The sequence below is a fragment of the Spermophilus citellus genome, assembly GCF_964194105.1.
Source record: "Spermophilus citellus genome assembly, chromosome: 12".
In the NCBI taxonomy this organism is placed as follows: domain Eukaryota; kingdom Metazoa; phylum Chordata; class Mammalia; order Rodentia; family Sciuridae; genus Spermophilus; species Spermophilus citellus.
The window spans coordinates 7135008-7161778 of record NC_138198.1 but is presented as its reverse complement, the minus strand read 5'-3'; the positions used below and the strand labels follow the sequence as shown (position 1 = coordinate 7161778).

Sequence of the window (26771 nt, the reverse complement as noted above, 5' to 3'; positions counted from 1 at the left end):
TTATGATATGTTTATCTCATTGTATATATACTTCAATAAAAAGTTTAAAAACAAAACATTATGCAGGACAAACTGAATTTTACCCAAGAGCTTCCTGTTCATGACTGTGCTCTGATGGAATCCAGGCTAGATGCCCTGGGCACAAGAATTAATACCATTCAGTTCAAACTTTCATGATGTTCCCAATTCATCAAGTTAACAGATATATTCACAACTAAAAGATAACTGAATAAATGAGAATATGAGCATTCTAACTCAAACAAGATGGCTGCCATTTCCTCAGGTGCTGGGAGCTCCGAGTACCACCTGAGCTATGCTGAGGACTGGTGGTGTGGGACTGTTGAGCTGGCTGTGATGGTCAGACTCAAGGTCCAAGGATGACTATTTTATTTAAGTGAAGGGAATATGAACATATGCACATGTGAGGCATAAGTAGTCTCTCCATGACTGTAGTTTTATCGCTTCAAACAATGAGTGCCATTTCTCTGGAAAGTGGGAACAACAGATAATCAAGATTCTTTATGACAGGAAGTATCAGATTCTGATGATTGGTTGGAAAAGCTGCAAACAGACTGGCCCCGAATTCACACAACAACCAGGTGATCCACTGGGGACCACTATGCAGGGTGAGTCTTTGTCCCTAGAGTTAGAAAAATGTCTTATCTCAAAAGACTGTCTTAGTGGATGGGAAGTGGGCAATTTCTCAGGGTAAGTGGAAAAGGGGGACACAAACAATGATTTTCTTCTCAGAGTATAGCATCTTCCCTGCTTTCAGGTCTCCAAATTCCTAGTGAGGGCATAGCCAACTTCCCCTTATTGCAAAGGGGAACCTGCAAAAATCCACAGGAGTTACCTGGTCACTCATATCTGTTTGCACCATACTATGTGCTAGGGCTGGGGAGCAGCTTGCAGGGCCTTGTCTGCAGTTCCTTTGACATGCCTATGGCTGGAATAAGAGCTTTAAAAAAAAAAAAAGACTTGAGAAATTTGTTTAATGTAATAGCTTCAGTCATTAGGAGAAAACAAAAGCCTGGACTCCCTTCTCAGGACCATTGGAATTTGGGTTTACAATTCAGTAATGAATGTTGGTGTTCTTTACTAAGATTGACAAATATCTTAATAGTTTATACAGGGTGAATGATTTTTGAAATTGCAGTTTATAAGTAATCACTCATTTAAGAATTTCATAAAGTGTTTTTTTCAAATCAGGTATTTGAGTGACTCTGACTGTAATTTCAATGGCCGGCTGCCATGCATTATTAAACTCTCTTTTTTTTTTCTTCCGAATCTTCCAGTAGACGTCTAGAGTTTAGCTAGAAGTTTTGGCTACGATACAAACAGTGATGGAAAACATATGAGCAGTAACAAGTTTTAATCTCGCTCCTCAGTACTAACATGGACTAATCTGTGGAAGCAGTTTATTCCAGTATCACCCAGGGTGCAGCCACACCAGGGTGCAGCTGTGTTAGTGAGTTTTTTTTTTCTTTTAAATGTAACACATTCTCATATTTTCTTCTTAAACAGTGCCTGAGAACATTTACATTATAGATAAGTAGTGCAGGGTGGATAAATTCTACTTTCAAGACCACTACTCTCTTCTGACAAGGTATGTTTTCATGTCTATCTTACATGTGCCAGTATATAATTATTTTATGGTCAATACTGGGAGACATTAATGTTACTAATAAACATTTGTAAATAATATGGTAAAGTTTAAAGCTTATTTTTATAGTTTCTTAAAAATCAGCATTTAAATACAAACCTAAATTTGTACTTAAAATTACTATAGTTTTATGCCTTTTGCATAATAAATTTATTTTAAATATAATCTCTTTTATAATAGCTAAGAGAAAACCTGACATTAAGCTTTATAATAAAAACCAACATGACTGATTTTAAAAATTACTTCAGTAGACATATGTTCTTTTAGGAAAATAACATTACTTTAGTCATTGATGATAATGAAGTTTGGGGATAAAATAGCAAATATTTATTTCAAAGTGTAAAACTGACATTTTCTAATGTGTTTTTAAAATGTGTGAATTATTCAAATATCATTTTTACTTACACATTTGAATGTCCACATTTTCTTCGATATTTTAAATGTCTTTCTTATTTTTTATGCAATGAAATGGTACTGAACAGTAAATCCACATTATTTCAAAAAATACCAGCAATAGTTTAACTATTTCTATATTCCATATGAAAAATTAGGGACTGCTTTTAATAAAATCCATAGTTAGAATTTAATACATTCAAAGATTCCCTTTTTCCTTTCCCAAAGTTTTGATGAAATCTTAGATTTAAAATATTAGGCAATGTGTTCAATATTCTGCTCCCTGGTAATCTAAACAGAGCAGAGCATTCTTTCATGTTCATCTGTTCAGAGGTGTGGCAGCCAAGGAACAGTGGTGGCCACATGCTTTAGGGACTGAGTCATAAAGAACCTGAAGGGTTTATATCTCCCTAAAAATAAAGCCTCCCCCCCTTTTTCTATTTTGTAATCCCACCAAGAATCATTGAGTTGTTAAAAAAGAAAAATAAATCACAAGTCCACACCCATGTAAAAGCATCTTCATGTTTTCTGTTTGCTTTTGGCATTCAGCAATATTGTGCCATAGTAGAAAGGAGGAGGATATGCAGTCTTCTATTACAACTAACCACTACATTAAAAAGAATATTCCCATACCTGAGCTGAGGTTTGAAGCAAAATAGGCTAACTTTGCAAGTAAGGCATTGTAGTAAGTGTCAGAAAAAGGAGAGGCAGGAAGGTGTTTTTTTTTTTTTTTTTCAATAGTAGCTAGGTTGCTAGAAATATTAAAAAATTTATGAAGGAAAAACTGATATGAAAGGAAAAGCAGTCAAAAGGTCTTTAATCAGAATGCTATTTATACTTCTAAAGTAAAATTAATTGTTTCCTGTGGAAAATGTTGTTTTAAAAGCATCAGTGTCCAAAACAAATGGTACTGTGCATAAATTTCCAAATGCATGCTTGGAGTTTTAACTTGTTAGCTTACAAGGCTATCTTGATTATACCTGAATATGGTTTGGATTCTTTCTGTGAGCCATGTGGGGCATGTTACGTTATGTCACATTTATATACTAAAACCTATAACGGATACCTGTGAACTGATAGGAATGTGGAAGCCAAGAAGGGAAACTGCAAAGTGGATCTATAGACATGGGATTTAAAAGCACGGTGACTTGTTTATTAAACACAGCGTCTCAGAGGAAATACCATTTCACTTAGACACATTTTCCATTCCAAATCTGGAGCGGTATAAAGGACACTGTCGCATTTCTAAACTACATTTCTAGTTCTGTTATGAAGCCTTTTGAGGACCTGGTCAAAGTGTATTTTCCAGAGGAAAGTCTGTTTACTGTGCACAAATAATATGAAAATCCACTGAGAGGCTGAGCATGGTGGAAAGCGCAGCAGTGAGGAATGAGGATGCTGCCTCAGCTCTGCCACCTCCGGGGAGTTTTGGACTCCCAAGCCTCAGCTTCTTTCTTTATAAAAAGAGGTCCCTGTAGGAATGTCTTAGAGGCCTCTCTCATGTCTAAATGGCTATGATTTATTAGTAACTGCAGGAGCACTGGAATAATATTTTAAACAGTCTTCTGATTAAGAGAAACCTGAGTCCAAAATCCAAAGCTGTCCAGGAGTAGAACACACTGGCAAAACTGGTTAAAGTCAGGGAAATATTGAGTCTTCCTGAGAACAAGATATAAATATTTTTTAAAGTTTCAAAAATAGCACAGACTAAATGATGCCAAAACTAATAAAACTGAGTTTGAGGCATATTAAGAAACTCAAAATTTTAAATAAAATTAAAAAGCATATCATTTTAAGTAAGACATGATATTCTCTATATTCTTCCTGAATGAGAAAGCACAGCTATCAAATATTCCCTCCTAGATATTCTACTATTTATCTATAGGTTAGCAACTGTGCAGCAGAACACGGGAAAGCCTAGGACCTACATGTGGGCCAATGGAGCCTCAGGCAGAGGCCCAACACATGAGGCAGAGAGTGTAAACAGTGAATTCCTCAAGGAATCAAGGCTGGCCTGACTTTTCTTTGCAAGCAACCAGGATAAGAGAACACAAAATCATTCTTATAGGGCCAAGAGAACACAGAGCTAGCAGAGAAAATAATTTGCCAGAAGGTGTTTTGGGTGTCAATGTAACGAGTTTTCTAAAGCCATCAATGGGTAGCAGTGGATGGTGATGCCTTGAGGTAGTGGGTTCCCTTTGAGTCCTTTCACCGGAGATATTCAAGCACAGTGGTTCAGAATGTTCTGGAACCTTCACCACCAAGAGGGAACTTCAACTAGACGACAGGCCCTGCATCCACGGGCCTCCATCTGTCACCAGTGAAGAGCCCAGCTACCACATTACTCACACAATTGCAACATTCCCCCTTTACTTGCAGGCAGCAGTCTCAATTACATGTTTTCACTTCATCTCTGATTTGAATAAAGGCTTTCATGAGATACACCAGTCTAAAAAATAAGACAGAGAATCGGAGGAACCCTGCCTGACACTCTGCTGACCCAGGGTGGGCTGCTCGGCACAGTCGCAGCGGGATATGGAACAGCAGCAAGCCTGTCACTGTTGTGCTCCCCTTTTCTGGGCCCTGTGTAGCCAGCCTCTCATTATCCTTTCTACTCCAAATTCTGCTTCTCACCCTTTATCCTGCCCCTCAGCCTGAACCTCTGGCTGGCACTAAGGGAGCCTCTCCTGAGCTCATGGAGGCTACAAGGCTGAAGAAATCTGGCAGACCAGCATGTGGCCTGCACAGGAGCAAGGCCAGCCCTTAACTCCTGCTGCCAGGCCACAAGGAAAACCAAGACATGTTCTTGGCATCTGCTCTGGAACTCCAACACATTCCTCTTATTATACGTTATATATATTTTTTCCCAGTTCTGTAGTGTCCTTAGTTTTCCATTTCAGTTATATTATGTGTTAAAAGATATATTTTTTTCCTTGTGTAGACTGGGAATTTAAATCCTTATAGCTCAAAGTTTCTAGGAGAAAACATGTTGAAACAACCAACCAAATGAAAAATAAATAACTTCATTAAAAATCCTCATTTCCTAAGTCAGGCGCAGTAGCACACCCTGTAATCCCAGTGACTTGGGATGCTGAGGCAGGAGGATTGCAATTTCAAGGCCAGCCTTAAGTGAGACCCTGTCTCAAAATAAAAAATAAAAATGGCTGGGGATAGAGTTTAGTGGTTAAGTGTCCTGGGATTCAATACCCAATGCCCCAAAGAAACAAAACCAAAACTTTATTTCCTACAAACCAGAAAATGAGGTTAGGAATCAAGAAATTATGAACTTCAAAACACTTTCCCAGTTAGGTGTTTTTGTTTGGCTTTTGGGGGAAATAAATCAGAAGAGTATCCAGGAAATCCTTAACTGTACCACCTGTGATATCAGTCGCTGGAGACGGGGCAGGAAAAGGCAAAGGTACATAGGTAAGATCAAAGCAAAGCAGACTTTGTTGGCAAACCAGTATTTTGAAAAATTTTAATGCAACATAATTTTAAAAATCATGCATGAGTGTTCGCTTCAGCAGCACATATACTAAAATTGGAACGATACAGAGATTAGCATGGTCCCTGTGCAAGGATGACATGCAAATTCATGAAGTGTTCCTTACTTTTTTGTAATAATAAAGGCCTTATAATTTAAAAAAAAATCATGCATGAGAAAATAATGCTTCACTCACAATCTGACCACCCTTACTCTTACCAGTTATTGTGCACTATTTCAAAACTAGATATTGTATGCTTTTTTCATATGCATGTATGTTTTCACAAATGTCTTCAGCTTTATCGATCTCAAACAGCAACTAACAATTATGAGAGCAGAGAGACACCTAACAAAGAATATCACTTTCAGAGAGCTAGAGACACACATCCCTATTCAAATGTTTGAGATCCCCACTCCAGAGCAAGTGTACATAGCCAACATTGACTTTTACTAGTCTATTAGTTTAGGTGTTTTATTTTTAAATTTTCTATCAATGCACCTAACATTAAAGTATCTTTTTTTTTGGTACCAGGGATTGAACACAGGAGCGCTTAACCATACCCCCAGCTCCTTTTATTTCTTATTTTGAGAGAGGGTCTCACTATGTTGCTTAGGGCCTCACTAAATTGCTGAGACTGGCCTCTAACTTTCGATCCTCCTGCCTCAGCCTCCTGAGTCACTGGGATTATAGGCATGTACAACTATGCCCAACTTCAAGGATTAACTTTAACAATCACATACTTTCCTCAGAGTAGTTGATTAGGAGTTGTGGTTGTGCTTTAATAAGGGAAATATGAGAGAGAATACAGAGAGGAGAGAGAAGTGCTCCAGCCCACACATTCAGCATCGTGACATAATTCCTAGGGCACAGTGTGTGTATAAGAAATGCCCAGTGAATAATTCTAGCAACCTCAAACTAAGCCAGAGACAGGATTTCACATGACATTGAAAGTTTCTCATCACCATGGTGAAGAAGAGCTTTGAACCTGGAAGATGGAGCTAAAACTTAAGAATACTAAAGAATGCACTGGAATCAAGGACAAGTTTTGATTCAGCTAATACCTAGAGCTGAATTTCCAGGGAATTGAGTATTTTGGAGGTCCAGGTGAAGCCAGGAACTAAACACTAAGGAGCCAGGAACTTCAAAAAAACCTGACGTCTAAAAAACATAAAGGGGTCAAAATTAGGCAGAGAGCTGAGAAACAGAGTCAGGAAAAAGTGATACTGAAAATGAAGATCAGATGACCTTCCCGAGACCTTTGTCAGGATTTACCAGCAGGTAGGACCCACAGCATCAATGGCAACACTATAGAAACTTTTTTTGACTTTCTTAGCTTTGCCGTAAGTAATCTCTTTCCTAGTATATTCAAGTGTAGATTATCACTGAGATTGCATACACACTTGGTCAGTGTGACACAGCTGCCCAGTGGGCAAATGTTCACATCACCATTTAGATTTTTGGAGCATATAAAATAATTTTCAGATTAATAACTCATAGGATTTTCTAACCCTCTTCTGGTGATTAAAAAAGACATACCATGTGCAAATGTGTAGTTTAATTAAGCCAGGGAGTTAATTGCTTATTGAGTTCAGGGAAACCCAAGCCCATGCAGTGATATTAAAGCTGATTTCAGTGTTCTGGGAAATGGTAACAGCTGAGAGGACTCAGGGACTAGGGGAGGAGGTCTTCCTGAGGCAAGGTTAGCCCTGAATGAAGTCTCTCTTATTCATTCACTGTTGGCACTCAGGAGACTGAGGGCCAGAGGACTTTTAAATGACTTAGGCTGAAAAACATTCTGTGGAGCCTCTGCTAGGGAGGCCAGTAAATGCCCGCCTGCCAGGACTGGGTCTCATGAATGGGCTTCTCTGGGATACACTTATTTGGGATGATTTCATAATGTTTTTAATTTTATAGAAATTTCTAAGAATGTGCCAGTTTCACTGAAGTAGTTAAGAAACTACATGTAAACATCCCTGTGGAAATATCAGCCGGCACATGGCAATGAATCTACGCTCTGAGGGTTCTCATTAATATGTTCCAGTTTTGTGTGAGCTTTAAAAAAAAAATAACTAAAACCAATGCAGCACCCACCAAAAACAAAACTCAGTGGAAAAATGAATAAAAAAGAGTCTGGACATCACTTGGATTGGATCAGGTATTAGACAGTGGAACAGATTAGAAGTAAGAAGATACCAATGACATTGTGGAAAAAGTGACCAAAGATGAGCGGAAGGTTGGAGACAGTGAAGAGAAAATGGTTTAGGAAAATTTCCAGATGTTGTCTAAGGGGCACTGATGATGTTTCTTTGGCAGGGTCATAGATATGTTTTTAAAAATATTCATTCATTTTCTAATTATATAAGCATTACTTATTGCTCATTATAAAAATTAAAGTGAAAGGGGGAGAAGACAAAAGTTGTTTGTGATTCTACTACTAGAGCTTATTTTTAATCAGGTATATGCATGTAGGTTTTTTTTTTTCTCCTGCCTTTGCATTTGTAAGTACAGTAGGTATGGAGTTTTTATAATTGCTTTTATAACTTCATTTTACAATGTCTTTGTAAACATCTTGTAGGTTCCAAAATATTTCATGGAATAAATAAACCCTACCCTATTTAATTTTATTGTTATCACTACGTTAACCACTAGGATTGTCTTTTAATTTTTTATATTATAAATTATTCTGTGATGAACATCTTTTTGAACTTTTTAACTATTTCCTGAGATTAGATTCCAAAAAGCAGAATTTGTAAATAGCAAATAAAGATTTTTTTTTAAAGCTCCCAAAGCTTATTGCTAAGTTGCTTTCCAAAAAGTTTTTATAAATTTACCCTCATACTACCTACCAAAGCAGAAGAATGCCATTTTATTGTATTTTTGCCAGGACCCAGAAATGCACAGATGCAGAAGTTATGTCTGTTTAAATTCTAACTTAATGCTCAATGTCTACTTAGTCCTAGATCAGTCTTGCACCTAAGAGAGCATGAAGGAATATGTGCTTCTATTGCTCTTGGCTGTGTGCTCTGCCAAACCCTTCTTTAGCCCTTCACACATGACACTGAAGAATATGATGCTGAAGGATATGGAAGATGCAGATAATGATGACGACGATGATGACAACTCTCTTTTTCCAACAAAAGAGCCAACGCACCCCTTTTTCCCATTTGATTTGTTTCCAACATGTCCATTTGGATGCCAATGCTATTCACGAGTCGTGCACTGTTCTGATCTAGGTAAGCGCCACAGATCCACTGTTTTGAAGAATAACGCTATTTTGATAAAATTAAAAGGATAGGAATGGTCACTGCTGAAATCTGAAAAATCATCCCACTGACTACACTTTTTTTTTTTTAATTTAAATGTTTAGGTGGAAGTGGGATATGGCAGCACATGCCTGTCATCTCAGCTGCTTGAGAGGCTGAGGCAGGAGGACTGCGAGTTCCAGGCCAGCCTGAGCAACATAGGGAGAGCCTCTTATAAGAAAAATAAGGAGCTTGGGGTTCAGTAGGGCATGTATGCTCAAGGGCCTAGGTTTGATCCCCAGCACCTCAAAACAAACAAATAAATAAATAAATGTTTAGGTAGAGAGCACAACAAATTGCAAAGTACATCCACAGTTATTTTAAAGATCCAGAATAATAGAGAGAAATAATAGGGATCTTACAATACAGAACATTTCTTTCTTCTCCCAAATTAAAGCACTATTTCAATTTTCTTTACTGTGGTTCATATCATTGTATCAGCAAGTTGAGAATGTCCTTTCTAGAAAAATTCTATGATCACAAAGATGCCTGCCCAGAACAATGAAACAGGTTATACAGAATGTGAAATCTGCAATCTAGATGTTTTATTTTAATAATTTTTTTTGTGTGTGTGCCAGGGATTGAACCTGGGGCACTCAACCACTGAAGCCACAACCCTAGTCCTTTTTATTTTATATTTTGAGACAGGGTCTTGCTAATTTGCCTAGGGCCTCACTAAGTTGCTGAGACTGGCACTGAACTTGTCATCTTCCTGCCTTAGCCTCCCAAGTCGTTGGGATTATAGACATGGGCCACCATGCTGGTTTATAATCTAGATGTTTTAAAGATAATATTCTATTCATTTTGAATGCTTTGGGTCTAGAACTGCATAGAAAAGAAGTGATTTAACTAAATTCTCTCTGTAATTTTCTAATTCTCTATTGAGTATCTTTTTTAACACTTCTAATGAAGAAGCACTCAAGAGCATACTCACCTTGCTCAGAGAGAGGATGTGATCAGAAAGGACATAAAGAGTTGTACTCAGCTACTTCCTAAAGAGGGGATACAGAGACCCGCCCCACTGTGGAGGCCAGGGTTTGGCCACAGCTCCCACAGAAGCCGATGGTCTGCTAGGGCCTCTTCCGGAGTCCTATTTGCAGATAATACACACAGCTCACCTCCCTCATAACATGACTGTGAAAGGGTCTTGATAAATTGTCACTTTTCCTCTCTCAGGAAATAAACACTTTCCAAAGCTTCAATTCCATCAGGGCCATGATGGGAGCAGGTTTGGCAAAAATCTGTTATCAGGAGGATCCTTTCAGCAAAACCTCCCACTTCCCACAAGACTTCCTATCACTTTCTAAAACCAAAATGATCTCTTATAACAAACAAAACTGACTCTGCCTTGCTAATTCATCAAGTTATCCCCTTTCCTCTTTCTTTCTATGGTGAAAATTCTTAAGAGTTGCTAATTTTTAAAAATATCTTTATTTTTACTTGTTTATTCTTTTTATGTGGTGCTAAGCTCGAACCCAGGGCCTCCCGCATGTGAGGCAAGTGCTCTATAACTGAGTTACAAGCCCAGTCCAAGAGTTGCTAATTTTAAAGTATGGAGGGGGAAAACACATAGGCCTACAAAGCAGAAGGTAGATACTCAAAATATTTGGATATTCAATTCAGATTGGGGCTGTCATACATAATCGCTTTTAAGGATAAAGGCAGAGTTTTTTTGTTTCTTTGTTTTTGTTTTAAGTCAACAGTGTAAATATTTACAACTCACTTTAAAATTTATAAAAAGATGAACTGAGGGACAATAAGTTTAGTATAATAAAATGCTGATGGTACAAAGTAGATAAATAAAATGTGGATTTTCACTATAAAATTCTTCCATCTATTAAAACCTTTCATAATCAAATATTAGGGAAAAAACCCCAAGGAGGCCTTAGTCTCATAAATCATTTTGTTGCATGGAATGTCCAATAATAAGCAGGAGATAGGCACCTTCAGTCCAAAGACTAAAGGTTGGCCATCTACAGAAAGCAAAGAAACTAAGGAAGAACTGCATTACAAACAGCTTCTGAGTTTTTCTTATTTTTCTCAACCCAAGAAGAGGGAAAAAAGTTTAAGTCTATAATCATTTAATTAGTATTTGCCTATCTACACAAAGAGGAAGCATGCAGCTGTACCTTATTCTAAGATGATAAAGACAGCTATCATTGCACCTGCAAAGAGGAACAACAACTAAAAGGTAGACCTGTGTACTTCTGGCACAAAAGCGAAAAAGACAAGTAAATCAAATACCTTTGCTCCTGAACTAATGTTATGCATGATGATATAAGTAAAGGTAAATATCACACTTAGTTGCTAATGAAGAGTCATGTAGGAATAAATAAGAATTAGTTTAATAATTTATGACTAGAAGAGTCGATTACAGAAAATGGGTGGTGAAATTTATGATTATGTACATGACAATAATCTATTTTCTAAACACAACTTTCTATATTTTGAGCCTTCCTAAAAATGAAAAAGACCTACATGCTTCAATTTCTCACTATCCCAGCCAAAAATCTAGACAAAAGCTAGTCTTCTTCATAAACTAAGCCTCAGCTGCCTGCCAGTCATCTTACACCCAATTATTTCACCTTGAAGCCTGCCAGACCCAAGATAAAAACCCTGTATAGACAAATGAGCTATGTGAAATGGCTCTGAATATTAAAACAAAAACAAAAAAACCTATGTTTTTGTCATATTACAACTACTAAGTACTGGTACTTAATGATATCCATGCATTTAAAAAAAATGTACATTTCTATCATATCAGCGATTGATCTAGTCTTCAGCATGACTAATAAATAATATAACCATATACTTCTACCATTTAGAGATCTTGTCTTTGGTACGATTTTCTAGTAGTTGTAACACGTTTGCTTATTTTTCAGGTTTAACCTCGGTCCCAAACAACATTCCATTTGATACTCGAATGGTCGACCTTCAAAACAATAAAATTAAGGAAATCAAAGAAAATGACTTTAAAGGACTCACTTCACTTTATGTAAGTATTTGCTAATATTTTCAAATATTTTAAGTGAAAATCTCTATCATTGGGCTAGGGATGTGGCTCAAGTGGTAGCGCGCTCGCCTTGCATGCGTGCGGCCTGGGTTCGATCCTCAGCACCACATGCCAACAGGGATGTTGTGTCCGCCGAGGGCTAGAAAGAAAAATGAATATTAAAAAAAAAAATCTCTCTCTCTCTCCCCCTCTCTCTTTAAAAAAAAAATCTCTATCATTAACAAAATAGTTATATTGTATAAGTGTAAACATGTTTTTAGGTGAATATGACAAAATTTCTGTATTCAGAAAAGTTATAGTCAACAAGAAATTATAGATTTAAGTCAATTAATGATTTAATTCAACTGATGTTTACTGAATAATAGCCAGGTAAAAGGTGGTGAGCTGAGAGTTGATGGACCTTAAATGTGTTTTTAATCCATTCAGGTAACAATAATGACTATATATTAAAATGAATAAGAATACAATTATTTACAACGACCACAGCCTAGAGCATAAGCAATCTTTACCCAAACCTGTTGACTCCAGACAACACAAATTTCTAATATCAGCACATAGGAGATATCTAAGTGACTAACACTCAAATCTTGCATCGAGCATGAGCAGCAAGGTAACGCTCCTGTTGGCGCCTGGGTTGGCCTCCTGCAGAAGGGTCACTCAGATGGGTACCCACTGCTTTCACTACTCCTTTCCCTTTTGAATTATGCAAGTAGCTCAGATTTGGAAAGTCACCATTCCAAAATACAGCTTCAATGTATGTATTTTTAAAAAAGCAAGTGGAAAACTTTTTTTTTTTTTTTAGAACTGAGGCCTCGCTTAAATATTAAGACAAGCAGCAACAGCACAAAAGATTCCACCAAAGATCCACTCAGCCCACCCCACTAACTTCAGACCACAGAAACTTTTGAATAGAAAGACCATTTTTCTAGGATCAGAAGTTGGAAATAAAAATTGTATGTGTGTATGTGCGCACACTTATTTATATATTTATGTAAAAATAAAAGCAAGAATAGCTTATGGGGCTGGGGCTGTAGCTCAGTGGTAGAGCGCTTGCCTTGTATTTCTGAGGTACTGAATTCGATACTCAGCACCACCTAAAAAAATAAATTAATTAATAAAGATATTGTGTAAAAAAAATAAAAAAGAACAGCTTATGACTGTTTCCACTACTTCAGCCCAGATTCAGCTTAGACGACCACAAGAATACTAATGACATATTTAATACCAGAGCTACGTGAGCTTTCAATTTGTCATATCATTATTTTGTTGCATTTTAGGAGTCTTCCAGGTATTTATTCCACATGTACTCCTGTTATGCATTGGGAAATGATAATCTAAAATGTGTCAGGAACATTAGGTCTCTTTACCATTTTCTTAATCAACTTCTATATGGCAATTTTGTTTAAGGGTGAACATTCTGGAGTCAAGTAGAGCTGAGCCCAAATCTGTGCTCTAACGGGGAAATGGCCTCACCTTCCTCAGCTGTAAGAGAATGTAATAATAGCATGAATTTCACAAAGTGGTTATAAGGTTAAATCAGCAAATACATGTAAGGTGCTTAGCAAAAGTAGGGTCCCCACCCCCATCTTTTAGCCAATGTTACTACCAGGCCAATATGAGTAGGCTGACCCAACATACTCATGTAAAGCTGTTTTGTTTTGTTTTATAAGACGGGGTCTTGCTCTGTTGCCCAAGCTGGCCTTAAACTCCTGGGCTCAAATGATCCTCTCACCTCATCTTCTTAAGTAGTTAGGACTATAGGCTACACCACTGCACCAGGATGTAAAGTACTTTTAAAAGTACATGTTTTATACTTGAATTATAGGTATATTGCACACTTAAAGAGAATAAAAATATTTTAGTTTACAAATCTTTTACGTTTCAGTTGCTTGTTTAGCATTGTGACTGTCACACAAAGGGTGACATATCTAGAGAGTGAATGTGATCTATGACATTCAGGCCTCCCAGCTCACTTCTTGCTACTATTAAAGACACATTCACCATGACTTCTTGTTGTTTTACTTCTGCACAATACACTTTTCTTCTGTCCTTACACATAATCACACTGCTTATTTTTTTTTTGGTGGACACAATATCTTTATTTTGTTTTTATGTGGTGCTGAGAATAGAACCCAGTGCCTCATGCATGCTAGGCGAGCACCCTACCACTTGAGCCACATCCCCAGCCCCCACACTGCTTATTAATGATGACTTTAAGGCTCCATGACAGCAAGTTCCTCGTGTGAAAACCAACATTGGCAGTACAGTGATCTAGAGTCACTCTGCCAGCCTATCATGCTGGGGTAGCATTTGACAGTGCTGCATAAAAACTTCCATTTGAGTTTTATTACTCATCCTTCCTTTTATGCAGCTCCAGCAACTCCATGTCTTCACCATAGGAAAAAAATCAAACAAACAAACAGACAAAAGCTCATGTACTGAGTCTGAATCTCACTGAGGCACACACCAGCTCGGGGCAGGGCAGCTCTGACCCTTACTTGCAGGATGATCACAGATATGTTCTGCATTACTCAAAGGAGAGCAACTTTTTCTGCTAAACTTAAACCTTATGGGGTCAAGTGAGGTTCACAAATCATCTTTGTGATGCACCAACTTGCTAAACTCCCCACCTCAAAAAACTAAAGGAAAAGAACACTCTCCTAGCTGGCCTCACATACTCAGAAAGGTGCATATCTTGACAGTTGGCAATAAGATGCAATCTCCCCTCTTCTCCTAGGCTTAACCTTTCCAGGTGCAACCTTTAACAGTAGTGGTATGTCTAGAAGGTGAGAAAAGAGATGCAAAGGGCTGAGTGAAATGGTAAGCATGATGGTAAAGGGTGTTTACTGGGCAACCTAAGTGCATATATCTCTGCTATGAAAACAACGATGTGAGTAGTACCAGTCAGGCCTGTTCAATCAGTCTGGAAACAAAAAGAAGACTGCTTTAGAATGGAATTGTGATCAAAATCCCTGAAAGGAATTATCCTCAACTTATTTCTTGAGAAAATCAAAGGGTCTACAATAAGAGGGACAAAAAGGTTCTGAAGATTCTAAGCAATCTGTCAGCATCCTTGTCACACACTGAAAACTATATCCTTACAGCTGGCAAAGAAAATGACTAAGCTATGTCATTTTGTAATAAAAATTGTTATCAAGGGGCTGGGGCTATAGCTCAGTGGCAGAGCACTTGCCTTGCAAGTGTAAGGCACTGGGTTCAATCCTCAGCACCACATAAAGAATAAATAAAAAAAGATATTGTGTCCATCTACAACTAAAAGAATACTAAGGAAAAAAAGAAAGAGAAGAAAATGGTTATCAGAAGACCAATATGTCCCAGTTTGCCCAGGATTTTCCCAGGTTGGGTTCTGAAATTCCTACATCCCAATTTGATGGTTCTCGCAGACCAAGGTAGCTGGTCACAAAAAGGTCTTGGCCACAAAGAACACAGTCACCCTGGTATTAAGCTCTTTACTCTCTGGGGTTAGATTCACCTCAAGGATGCTGCCTTGTAGCCCTGAGAAATATCCACATAATTGAGACAGGGGTGCGCCATTTCTCAGGATCCACTGCTACCTCAAGGCCTGAAAATATGCCAGAATGCTAAGGGAACTTTGTAGGAGGGGTTTTCCTTACAGGTCTCTGCTCTGGGAGAAATGGTAAACGTTAGCACACATGAAAAAAGTGAGGCTTTCCAGGTTGATTAAATCATGCAAAAGTATTTTGTAGAGTAAACAGATATCATTTAAGATAAAAATAACATTGTTGGTCACTTCCACGAAGGGTTGGGTAGAGGTTGAAGCCTCAACCATGGCTGTATCACTTACTCAAAGATAAAAAAGATAAGTGTGTATCAAAAGGAATAATGTTAATCAATAAAGCTTTGCATTGTTCCTACTCTGTAGTAAACAATGTTTTTAAAGCCTGGATTGGACCAGGAAAATTTTTACATAGTTGTTCAAGTACATAAATGACCTAAATCATATTGATTTTAAAGATGAATCATTATTGAATATCAGTAAATCAAATCCACTTTCTAATACTATGTAACTTACTATGCTTATCTAGGCTCTGATTCTGAACAACAACAAGCTAACAAAGATTCACCCAAAAACCTTTCTAACCACAAAAAAGCTGCGAAGGCTGTATTTATCCCACAATCAACTAAGTGAAATACCACTTAATCTTCCCAAGTCACTAGCAGAGCTCAGAATTCATGATAATAAAGTTAAGAAAATACAAAAGGACACCTTCAAAGGAATGAGCGCTTTACACGTGTTGGGTAAGTTATTCCAATAAATGGGCCATCTTTAAATCATCATTAACATGCAAATACTGAAATTTATTGTCATTATTTTAGGATTTCTAAGATAAACTGTTCATAAACAAATGAGAATATGAAATAAAGCTTAGGGTGGCATCTCAGGCCTTGCAGTCCTAGCAAACTCAAGAGTCTGGGAAAACAGCAAAACCCCAATTCTAAATAAATAAAAAATAAACAAAGGTTTCTTGGGAGTTGATGTACCACTGGGTTTTCTAACAGTTTCTAATAATTAAAGAAAATATGGCTTTTGTAGTACATAATCTCTTTCTCAAGAATCTCCTTTGAAATTCCTAGTGTGGGCTCTGTTTTATGAACTGGACCCTAAGTAATAAAATCTACGCTATTCTTATTTAATATAAAGGTAATATTTTTAATTTATCACATAAACTACTAAAATATAATGTACAAAGCTAATTCATATATTATTTGAAAAGTAAACCTTTTTGTTATCTGCTTTAGGAGTACTGATCTAAGCAATTTTTGTTGTGTGTTTTAAACTCCAGTATATTTTACTTGTAACACCCATCAAATAACCATGCCATTTGCTCTGCAATATCCATTCAAAATTCTTAACCAAGATTCTCATTCATTTATTCACTAATTTAACCAAGTACCTGGCACTGACCAAACAGCCTCTTATTAGCAATTCCTTGAAGTTATCTTTCTGCTAATCATATAATTTCTAATTAACTTGTGATTAAAAACAGTTTGGAAAACAAAACAGAAAACACAAATGCTTCAAATTATATGAAGAATGATCTTTTTTTTTTCTGAAGCAATATTATTACAACAAAACTTTTATCATGCTTACTATTGGAGGAGAATGATAATGTAATTTATTAATTTAAAGCGAAAAAGTGATCCTATTATATATTCCAGTTTACAAAGTACAAAGGAAACTTTCCTGAAACCAACAGAAATGAGAGTAAATCAACAGGAATGATGAAATCCACACTTCTTAAAATATTCTTGGAATGTGTCTCTCTGCATTATGAATTTCCTTTGCATAACAAGCTATGTGTGCTAAATCATGTCATTTCCCCCACAGAAATGAGTGCAAACCCTCTCGATAATAATGGGATAGAGCCAGGGGCATTTGAAGGGGTGACAGTATTCCATATCAGAATTGCTGAAGCAAAACTAACCTCAATTCCTAAAGGTATGTATTTGCTTTAAGACAATATTTTTAAAATTGTCCTCTTTTAATGTCCATTAAATGTAGTATTGTAAACTGAACAGTATACATTGTCAAAACTACACTACAATTAGAAATCCTTGTATCAATGTATCTGGTCAGAGTAGTATGAATTTAACTTTGTTTCACATACACATAGGGAGCCTTATATAGTGATTATTTTTTTGACAATATTAAACTGCAATATTTTTCCCCAGTAAAAATAAATATTAAGAAGCAATGAACTTTTGATTTTCCTTCTCTTTTTTGACATTTACTCACCTATGTCTGACATCAGAGGCAGAAAATTCTGTAGAGAAAAAATACAGATAGTTGGCCAGACCGTACCCCCAGCTGAGCTGCCACACTTGAGGTAAAGCCCTTGCGGCCTTATGGAGGTGCCTGGCTCTGGTGAGAGTGGATGTACACTGGTTCTCCAACAGCTCCCTTCTAGGAGCGCTATGAAGAGGAATGCACTAACAGAGAATGGTTTCGGGAAAGTGTCTGGCCTAGAAGGCGTCCTCTCCTAGCAAAAAACTTACCTGAAGGAACCCTGCACTCTTGATGCTAGCTTTAAGAGAATTAGAAGCTGGCATTTCAATGTCTCCTTAACTTTGTTAGATGACCAGTTTTCTACAATGTCATCTCCATGCTCCCTAATGACTAGCTGGACAGAATTACCTTTATGGGAACTCATACTCAAAATTTTGCTTTCCTTGACCCAGAAAAGGGCTCTGTGTTTTGACGATTATCTAGGTCAGAAATAACCCATGTGAGGAGTAATATGTTTTTCACTCTCAAACACATCTTTCAGTATCTACTACTAAAAGCAACAACTTTATCGTAACCCCTCTCTACTACCAACCTGATCCAGAGATAAACAAAACAAATATAAACAGAGAACTTGAGATACAGTGAACTTATTATTAATAACAATTATTAGTAATTATTATAATAACAATAATTAGTAATTGTTATTATCAATCAACTAATCTTTCACCTAGGTTTCACTTAGATGAAAGACAATTTTTCTATCAGAAAAAAAAAAAGTTAAATCCAGACTATACCAATAAAAACCACTTTCATTTAGCCTTAAAGGAGGTGGCTTTTTTTTTTTTTTTTTACAAGAAATCTAAAATGTTAACCTTAAGCTTTTCAGTTTTAAAATACCTATGGCAATAGGTAAAATATATAAAAATCCCTTTTTTATGATGGAAGCTGACAGGGAAAAAAGGAAAGTCAGGACAAGGAAGGGAGTGAAGGCAGAGGGAGGAGAGGAGGCAAGACTGAAGGGCAGGAGGAGGGAGCTGCTGCGCCAGGCTGTGGCACTTGGCAAGGTGCCCTGGTTGTTCTTTATGTTCACAGATCTGACACACGTAACCAGGCAGGGCCACTTGTACATTCACACTGGTGGGCTTTCTTATACTGCAAAACACCCCAGTTATAATTCTCAAATTTCAAACTGCATCTCAGGGTTAACTTCTCGTGAAATTCTCAACATTCTCTGAAAGCTTAAGGAATGTTAGAAAATTAAACTGCAATCTCTCAATTTACATAACTACTCCTTCAAGATTTGACATTCAGAAACCAGTTAAACTATATTCTGCTTTGTAGTTTATTCACTAAAATGTGATGGCTGACTTTCTGCATATCACAATTCCATCCATACTATCCCTTGTGACAGGATGAAGTGATAGACCTCTCAGGAGTCCCTACTAGGAAGAGTTAATAGGAGAGTCTTCCTTCTTATTCACTTGGGAAATTCTGCATAATTGCATTGCTTGCAATGTGTGTAGGCGGTGTGGTGGTAGTGGCTGTAGCACCTGTGTGGGAACAGGGTGGGAACAGACATTCCTGTAGAAGCCTATTCAAGCTTCCCGTGTCCACATTCACTGAGCTTCTGCCAGATTCACACCTCTGCTCTCACCTGTTTTAGAGCCTGTGTTCCGCTTTTCTCTGTGGTCACTCACCTTCCTCAAATTCTTCAAACCCTCTTTCAAAGATTTTGCTTTTCTTAGACATCCTACAATATACTCTAGAACAGTTGGCACATTATACCATCCATTTTTCAGTGAGGACACAAGGTCTTTGAGTACAGAACATTTATCTTACATACTGGAAGGAACATATAGTCATCCCATAAAATATAATTAAACTCAGTTATTTAGAATTCAAGGAATTAGAAACATCTAAGTTTAGAAGAATTATTTTCTTGCTCTCTACTAACTTTGAAAGTTCAAAATAAATCCTGAAATCAAAATTAATTAAGCTACGAAGACTACTGATATATATATATATATATATATATAAAATCCTTTTTTTGGTAGTAGAGAGGGGTTATGATAAAGTTGCTTCTTTTACTAATAGATACTGAAAGATAGCTGTTTCAGAGTGAAAAACATATTATTATGTTTTATATAATGTTATATATATTTTGTTATATATGTATGTATTTATAGTTGTGTGTGTGTGTGTGTGTGTATGGACATTTCATTGACTTTCATCAGTCTTCATTGTTAATGTAGGAAGGTAATGTTTCAGCAAAAGTTGAAGGAAAAAAAAAAGCTGTTCCCATCTACCTACCTAGAACCTTTGGTTGACAAATAATTTATTATATAGAAAACAAAACAAGGCCTGACTGAATTTCTGGCCAGTCTCTTTCGTTCAAGCTTCATCCAGCCTTGTCAGGATATACCTGACGTGTTCAGGAGAAAGAACATTCATGGGGTGTCCGCCATGTGGTGGCACAGCAGACACACTTCCTAATTTATAAAGAAAAAATAATAATGCAATGAATTGTCTCAGAGTAAATATTTGTATAATTATGTTAAAAAAAACCTGTGCAAGATGCTTGATTGAATTCTCAGCACCACATGTAAATAAACAAATAAACAAAGGTCCATCGACAACTAAAAAAATATTTTAAAAAACTTAATTGGTCACTTTCTTTGTACTACTTCATTACTTGACAGAATTAATCCTTTCAGCTACTTTTTGTATTAAAACTGTAGGACAAGTAATTTAATAATTGATAAGGGAATTTATTTAGAGAGCAATTCCAACTTACAAATCCATGAAGAATGATAAAATCAAAAAGTCACAGTGGTGTATACCTGAAATCCAGCTACTTAGGAAGCTGAGGTGGGAGGATGCTGGGCTCTGTAGTTTGTGGCCGGCCTGACAGCAAGGAGAAACCCCAACCCAACTCCAAGAAAAGAAAGAAAACAGAAAGTCACCATTTTACAATTCCTCCTATGAATGAATAAATGCCAAAACCATCCATTGAAAGGTGATCTCCTTGACTCTGCATCTCTGGATCTGAGGGCCAGGTCATAAGAAACAAGGGGCTAGGATTCTGATAAATAACATCTGGAAGCTGTAGACAATTTATAAAAAGAATGTCTCAAGTCAATATTTGAAATCAACAGAATAGGAAGAAAAAGGAGGGAGTATATTATAGGAGATCTTAAAAGACATAAAACAAACCAATTGTAAAATGATATATTTGAGACACCTGGGATGGAGGGTGACCATTAGATGACAGTAAAGAATTGTTAATTTTATTAGATGTGTTATCAAAGAGGTTAAAAGAAAGACAAGCTTTTCAGTTAGACATTAAGTGAAGTGTTCATAGGTGAAATTACACTGTATGAGAATTCAGTTTAAATACTATAGCAATCAAAGAAGTGACTAAACAAAAAACAAATAGACAAATCAGTAAATAAATGGGGGTAAATATAACAAGATCAGAAAAAATGGAAATAACTGTTGAAGCTGGACAACAGCAGGATAATTAATAATAATAGTTTCCATTTTTGTGTATAGATGAAATTTTCCATGATAAAAAAAAATTAAAGTAAGTACTTAAACAATTGCCTGAATCCATAATCTGATACTTGACAAGTAAATAGTGGGGGTTGGTCTTACTTAATCTAACAAACATCTTTCTCTTCTTATTAGACCTACCATCTACTTTATTGGAACTCCATTTAGATTATAATAAAATTGCAACTGTGGAACTCGAGGATTTTAAACGATACAAAGAACTGCAAAGGTAAAAGTTCCAAAATCTTAACTTACAAATAGTAGACCCTACGACTAAGATAGTAATGAAGCTTCTTGGAGAACATGTACAGGGGGGCTAGGGATATAGCTCATTTGGGAAAGTGCTTGCTTTGCATGCACAATGCCCTGGGCTTGATCCCCAGCACACACACACACACAGACACACACACAAAAAGCCAACAGGTATGTAAAAATTTGGAATGTTATAGACATCATTATCCAGTATGAAGACAAAAATTGGTGTCAACATACTTTATATACAACAAGAGATAAGAAAATTGTGCTGTATATGTGTATTAAGAATTGTAATGCATTCAGCTATCATTTATTTATTTTAAATAAAAGAGAGAGTGAGAGAATGTGTACAGGGAAACTAGTTGAGATCATTGCTATTGCTACTGAAAAGTGTGAAGGGAATACTAGAAAGAAACATTGTTTTTACTGTCTATACTAACATCAGAGGCAAATCAGTGGAAAGAAGACAAAGGCACTCTGCGAATTTTCCATTTGCTAGATTTAGCACAGATAATTTTCTAAAAGTGGGAGGAAATAGTTGTTCCATACTGAAATAGGTTAGTAAATAAGGCCATAAAACACTTTTCTGTGATCATATAAAAAATAGGTCAGACTTATATTCTAACTAGTATTGTGGTATTTTCAGTGAACTCTATCAAACCTAGCCATCTGCATGAGTTAATGCATTTCATATCATTTTTAGGCTGGGCCTAGGAAACAACAGAATCACAGAAATTGAAAATGGAAGTTTTGCTAACATACCACGTGTGAGAGAAATACACTTGGAAAACAATAAACTAAAAAAGATCCCTTCAGGATTACAGGAGTTGAAATACCTCCAGGTAAAACATTCTACTAGTGTTTGGCAGACATGAGCTCTTTAATTTTTATAAAACACTCAAGCAAAAACCAAGCAAGTAGCACAGGTAACACAGACACAAGTACTCTCCAGGTTGCATGAGGTGTTCTACCAGGTAGGACTACAAAGCTGTCACCTGAGAAGTTCAGGTCCCATAACCACCTCCAGTTTCTCCTACCGATACTGCAAAGGTCATTGTTGCAAAGCTGCGGATCCAGATAACTTCAAGTTTCTGAAGTTTCTGAGGTAGGACAGCTTAGGACGCCAAGCAGGATACTATATACTTTTGTTCTTGAAACATTTCACAACGCAGAGCAAGAGGATTAGGATCCAGGTATTTTCACCATCAATGTGGTGTTAGATTAGAAGTAGATATGCTTTTTTAAATATTCAAACCCAAATATATAATTGACTGAAAGCCACTCTTTGGAGTATCAAGAGTTCACTTTGGGGTGGAGATGAGCTCAGTGGTAGTGTGTTTGCCTAGAATAAAAGGTCCTGATTTGATTTTCAGTGCCACTAAAAAAAAATTCACATTTTATCATTTGTTGCTTTTCATTATTAGAAATCATTCCTTTCTCATTGAGCAGCTCTTAATTTGCTGGCAATTGTCACATAAAGTGAAGAAAATATTTTGCACATAATTCTAGGACTTTCACAATCTCAATGGTTTTTCTCTATGGCCTCAGATTAAGAATCCCTACTTAATATTATTTCACCTTAATCCATTTTTCTCATGTGCAAAGCCTTTCTCTTCTAAGAAGAAAAAGACACCTGAGAACAACAATGAGAACAAAATGGGGCATTGAGCACTCAACTTCTAGATTTTGTTCTGATCCCTCTTTAAATTAAAGTTTTGCTTCTGTATTCCTTGGAAACACATCCATCTAAGGATGTGCTGTATGCAGGTATGGATCTTGGGGCAATACCTGCTCTGATGTTTCTGAAAGCTACATCTGTACAACAACTAGTAGTGACCACAATCTGGCTACCTCAAGCCAGTTCTCCTTGATCTCACATCTGCTATTCTGTGTCACTCAGATCCCAACTTCTTGTCTCTCTCATATCTACCTGCACTCCTACTCGATTTTTTTTTTTTTTTTTTTTTTTTTTTGGTACTGGAGACTGAACCCAGGGGCACTTAACCACTGAACCACATCCTTACTCCTTTTTATATTTTATTTTTGAGACAGGTTCTCACTAAGTTGCTTAGGTCCTTGCTAAATTGATGAGACTGGCTTTGAACTCATATCCTCCTGCTTCAGCCCCCAAGCTACTGGGATCAAAGGCTTGTGCCATCATGCCTGGCTTATTAGCATTTTTAAATGAACAAAATTGTGGCACAAACAGAGAAGAATACATGTCACATGTATACAATTCAATGAACATCCACAAAGTAAACACATCCCACACACAGCCTGTTGTCACTCACAGTGAGGTCAGAGCTGTGATGAAGGATGTTGACCTCTGACACTGAGCAGCAGGGGACATGCAGAGGGACCACACAAAGCCTGTGTCACAAAATCTTAATATTAATATCGGACAGAGGAGAGTTAAACGCCAAAGAAGTATTTTAACAATGCCTGGAGTTTTCATAATCACAGATCCATCTTTATTAAAACCAAATTTAGAGGTAACAAGAGTCAAAGCCAATAACCCAGCTTTGCCAGCAAGAGGCTCCTACTTTTTAATATGCCAAAACGCTATCAGGCAAGCAGTTTGCTTTTACTTCCCAAATCTAAATAAAAGCCTGAAGAAGAAACAGAAAAGCAGTTAATGGGATGAAAGTTCATTATTCTTTATGAGTAATAATTTAAAAAAACACATATGTGGCTTATAAAACTATGATTTGTCCACTGCTACAAAATAAAGATTCAACTACTTATATAGTATTACAAATATGCATTTAAGGTGTTGACAGACACATCTTTCTATAAAACAAATTACAGCTTCTTTCCACAACAGAAAATGCCAGCCAGTGTTCCTTCATGTTCATGTTGTGAGTTGAATTCCTAGATCAATGAATTTCATTCCTTTGCTCATTTCTAATACTTTCAAAACAAATTAATGTAAATATGGCATTGAAAAACTATTTACACACATCAGGGGTGGGAGGAGCTAGGGGACCCAGCTGAGCAGGCAGTATGCTCTGGGCGGTGGCACCAATGGCACCAGTTTTATGCCATACAGGCCCTCTCCCAAATATGAACTTGGAGTTGTTAGAACAGTATTTAACATGCATAAATAAGTGTATCTCTTTTAAGTGAAAATACATTCAAGTGAATGAAAAATAAACTGCTGAATAATGTCATAAATGCCGACTATAAACAGAATATCTTCTTTGTACATTTACTGTGTATTTTAATCCATTCTTTTTTCCTACTACAACAGATAATATTCCTTCATTCTAATTCAATTACAAAAGTGGGAGTGAATGACTTCTGTCCAACAATGCCAAAGATGAAGAAATCTTTATACAGTGCAATAAGTTTATTCCACAATCCAGTAAAGTACTGGGAAATACAACCTGCAACATTTCGTTGTGTTTTGAGCAGAATGAGTGTTCAGCTTGGAAACTTCAGAAAGTAATTACTAATGTATGCTGAATATAAAATTCAAAAATTCTTACATTTGGAATACTTGAACTCTATTAATAATGGTGGTATTATACACATACACAAAAATCTATCTCATATGGTAAATGACAAAAAATTTCAACAGAATTTTGCCAAACTATTGATACATAAGGATTAACAGAAATAAGCATGTATTGCAGTTTCATTTTGCATACAAATGATTTTACATAAATTTCTTGCTTGAACATTCCTTTCTCAGTAACAAAAAAAAAATAGACATTCAATATTTAACCTTCAGTTATCAAGTGCATTTCAAAAACAACCGTACTGTAAATGGAATGCTTGACTTAGCAACATTTGTGCTTTTTCATTTGTTTTCAGAAACACAAAACTGACAGCTATATGAAGAGTACACTATACTATTCTTATTCTTTATTAACTTGGGTAGTACTGTAATATTTCTAGTCATGTTCAAGTATGGTTTGATATAACCACATTGAAATCCTCATGTGTTAGAGCATGTTTTTTTATTTTTAAAACTAACTTCTTATAATAAAACTTCCAGTAAGTATTCATTACCAATCAACAGATGCTATTTGTAAAAGCTGGTTTTTTGGCTGTAGCACATTGTTTTCTTTTTTTTTAATTATTACCTGACTATAAAATCTCTGTAAAAATGCATTGTGAGTGATTATATAAAATCTATAACTCACATTTTTTATTCAGTTATTATAAGCTTTTAATAACATGTCAATTGTTAGGTTACATAACATTGTCACCTCAACTGTAAGGAATATTTTTAGGATGTCCCTTGGAAAGACCTTGTTTGGAAGACTCTGAACACTGTCAATTCTACACTAATTTGACTCTTCAAACACATAGTAGACTGGACAACTCTGAGAAGCACACGTGGTCTAATGGAATAGGCAAAGAATCAAAAAAACTGAAGACTCTGTACAAAAGTTAAGAATACTTTGATTTTTTTTTTAAATTGGCATTCAGCATAACTGAAATTAGAAAGTAAGAAAAACATCATTAAAAATATTGGTTCGAAATAAAATATTTGTGCTCTGGTCTAATTTCTTTTCCACCTGGGAACACAGTTCTTTTCAGAAAAATCTAATTTATGGATAACATTTTTAGAGCAGCATTAATTTTCCCTCCTTCCTTCCCTCCCTCTCTGTGGAACTGAGCAACATCTCTAGTTCCTTTTATTTTTTATTTTGAGAGAGGTTCTCATTAAATTGAAGGCTGGCCTTGAATTTATAATCCTCTTGCCTCAGCTTCCTGAGTCCCTGGGATTATAGGTGTGTGCCACCATGCCCAGCTAATGTTTATTCTCAGTAACAGTACTAAAAAAAAATCATATAAGTATTGCACTATTAAAGATAATCGCACCTTTATGTTAAACTATCTCAAAAACTAGATTTAATTTATTATTTTTTGTAGGGGAGAAAATAACATACAAAAGGGGTAGAGGGCCGAAATCAAGGTTAAGAATGGGTATATAAAATCTCCTATCTTTTGTGGTGCTAGGGTTGGAACCCAGGGTTTAGTGCATGTTAGGCAAGCACTCTAGCTCTGAGCTACACACTAAGGTCTCATTCTTGACAGCAGTTCGTCAATTTTGGGCCAGATGGCTCTACACTGTAGAATGTTTCAGCAGTTCCCTGGTCTCTACCACCAGATGCTAGCAACTCCTGCATCTTCTGCCCATCTCTGTTGTGATAATCAACAATTTCTCCAGATTTTTGCCAAACATTCCTGAGGAGGACAGGAGATGAAACAAAATCTCAATTGATTGAGAATAGTTACTTTAACAGGAAATTTACTTAATTTTTTTTTCAGGTTGTTCCAATGATCAATCTTGCCCCCTCCCTTTCCCTCCCACCCCTCTGCCCTA

At 36.5% G+C, this 26771-nt stretch overlaps 2 protein-coding genes across 3 annotated transcripts in view; one reads left to right on the top strand and one right to left on the bottom strand.

The window, feature by feature from the left end:
• CENPP (centromere protein P) overlaps nucleotides 1–26771 on the bottom strand; it is a 231925-nt gene that overhangs the window by 98792 nt on the left and 106362 nt on the right. The gene's annotated exons all lie outside the window — the stretch shown is intronic.
• On the top strand, nucleotides 1361–25928 carry ASPN (asporin). Its single transcript, XM_081263564.1, has 8 exons — nucleotides 1361–1606; nucleotides 8496–8774; nucleotides 11726–11838; nucleotides 15924–16137; nucleotides 17228–17338; nucleotides 21314–21407; nucleotides 22137–22275; nucleotides 24684–25928. The coding sequence occupies exons 2-8, from the start codon at nucleotides 8525–8527 to the stop codon at nucleotides 24879–24881; spliced, it is 1119 nt and encodes a 372-aa protein (XP_081119690.1). The 5' UTR covers nucleotides 1361–1606; nucleotides 8496–8524; the 3' UTR covers nucleotides 24882–25928.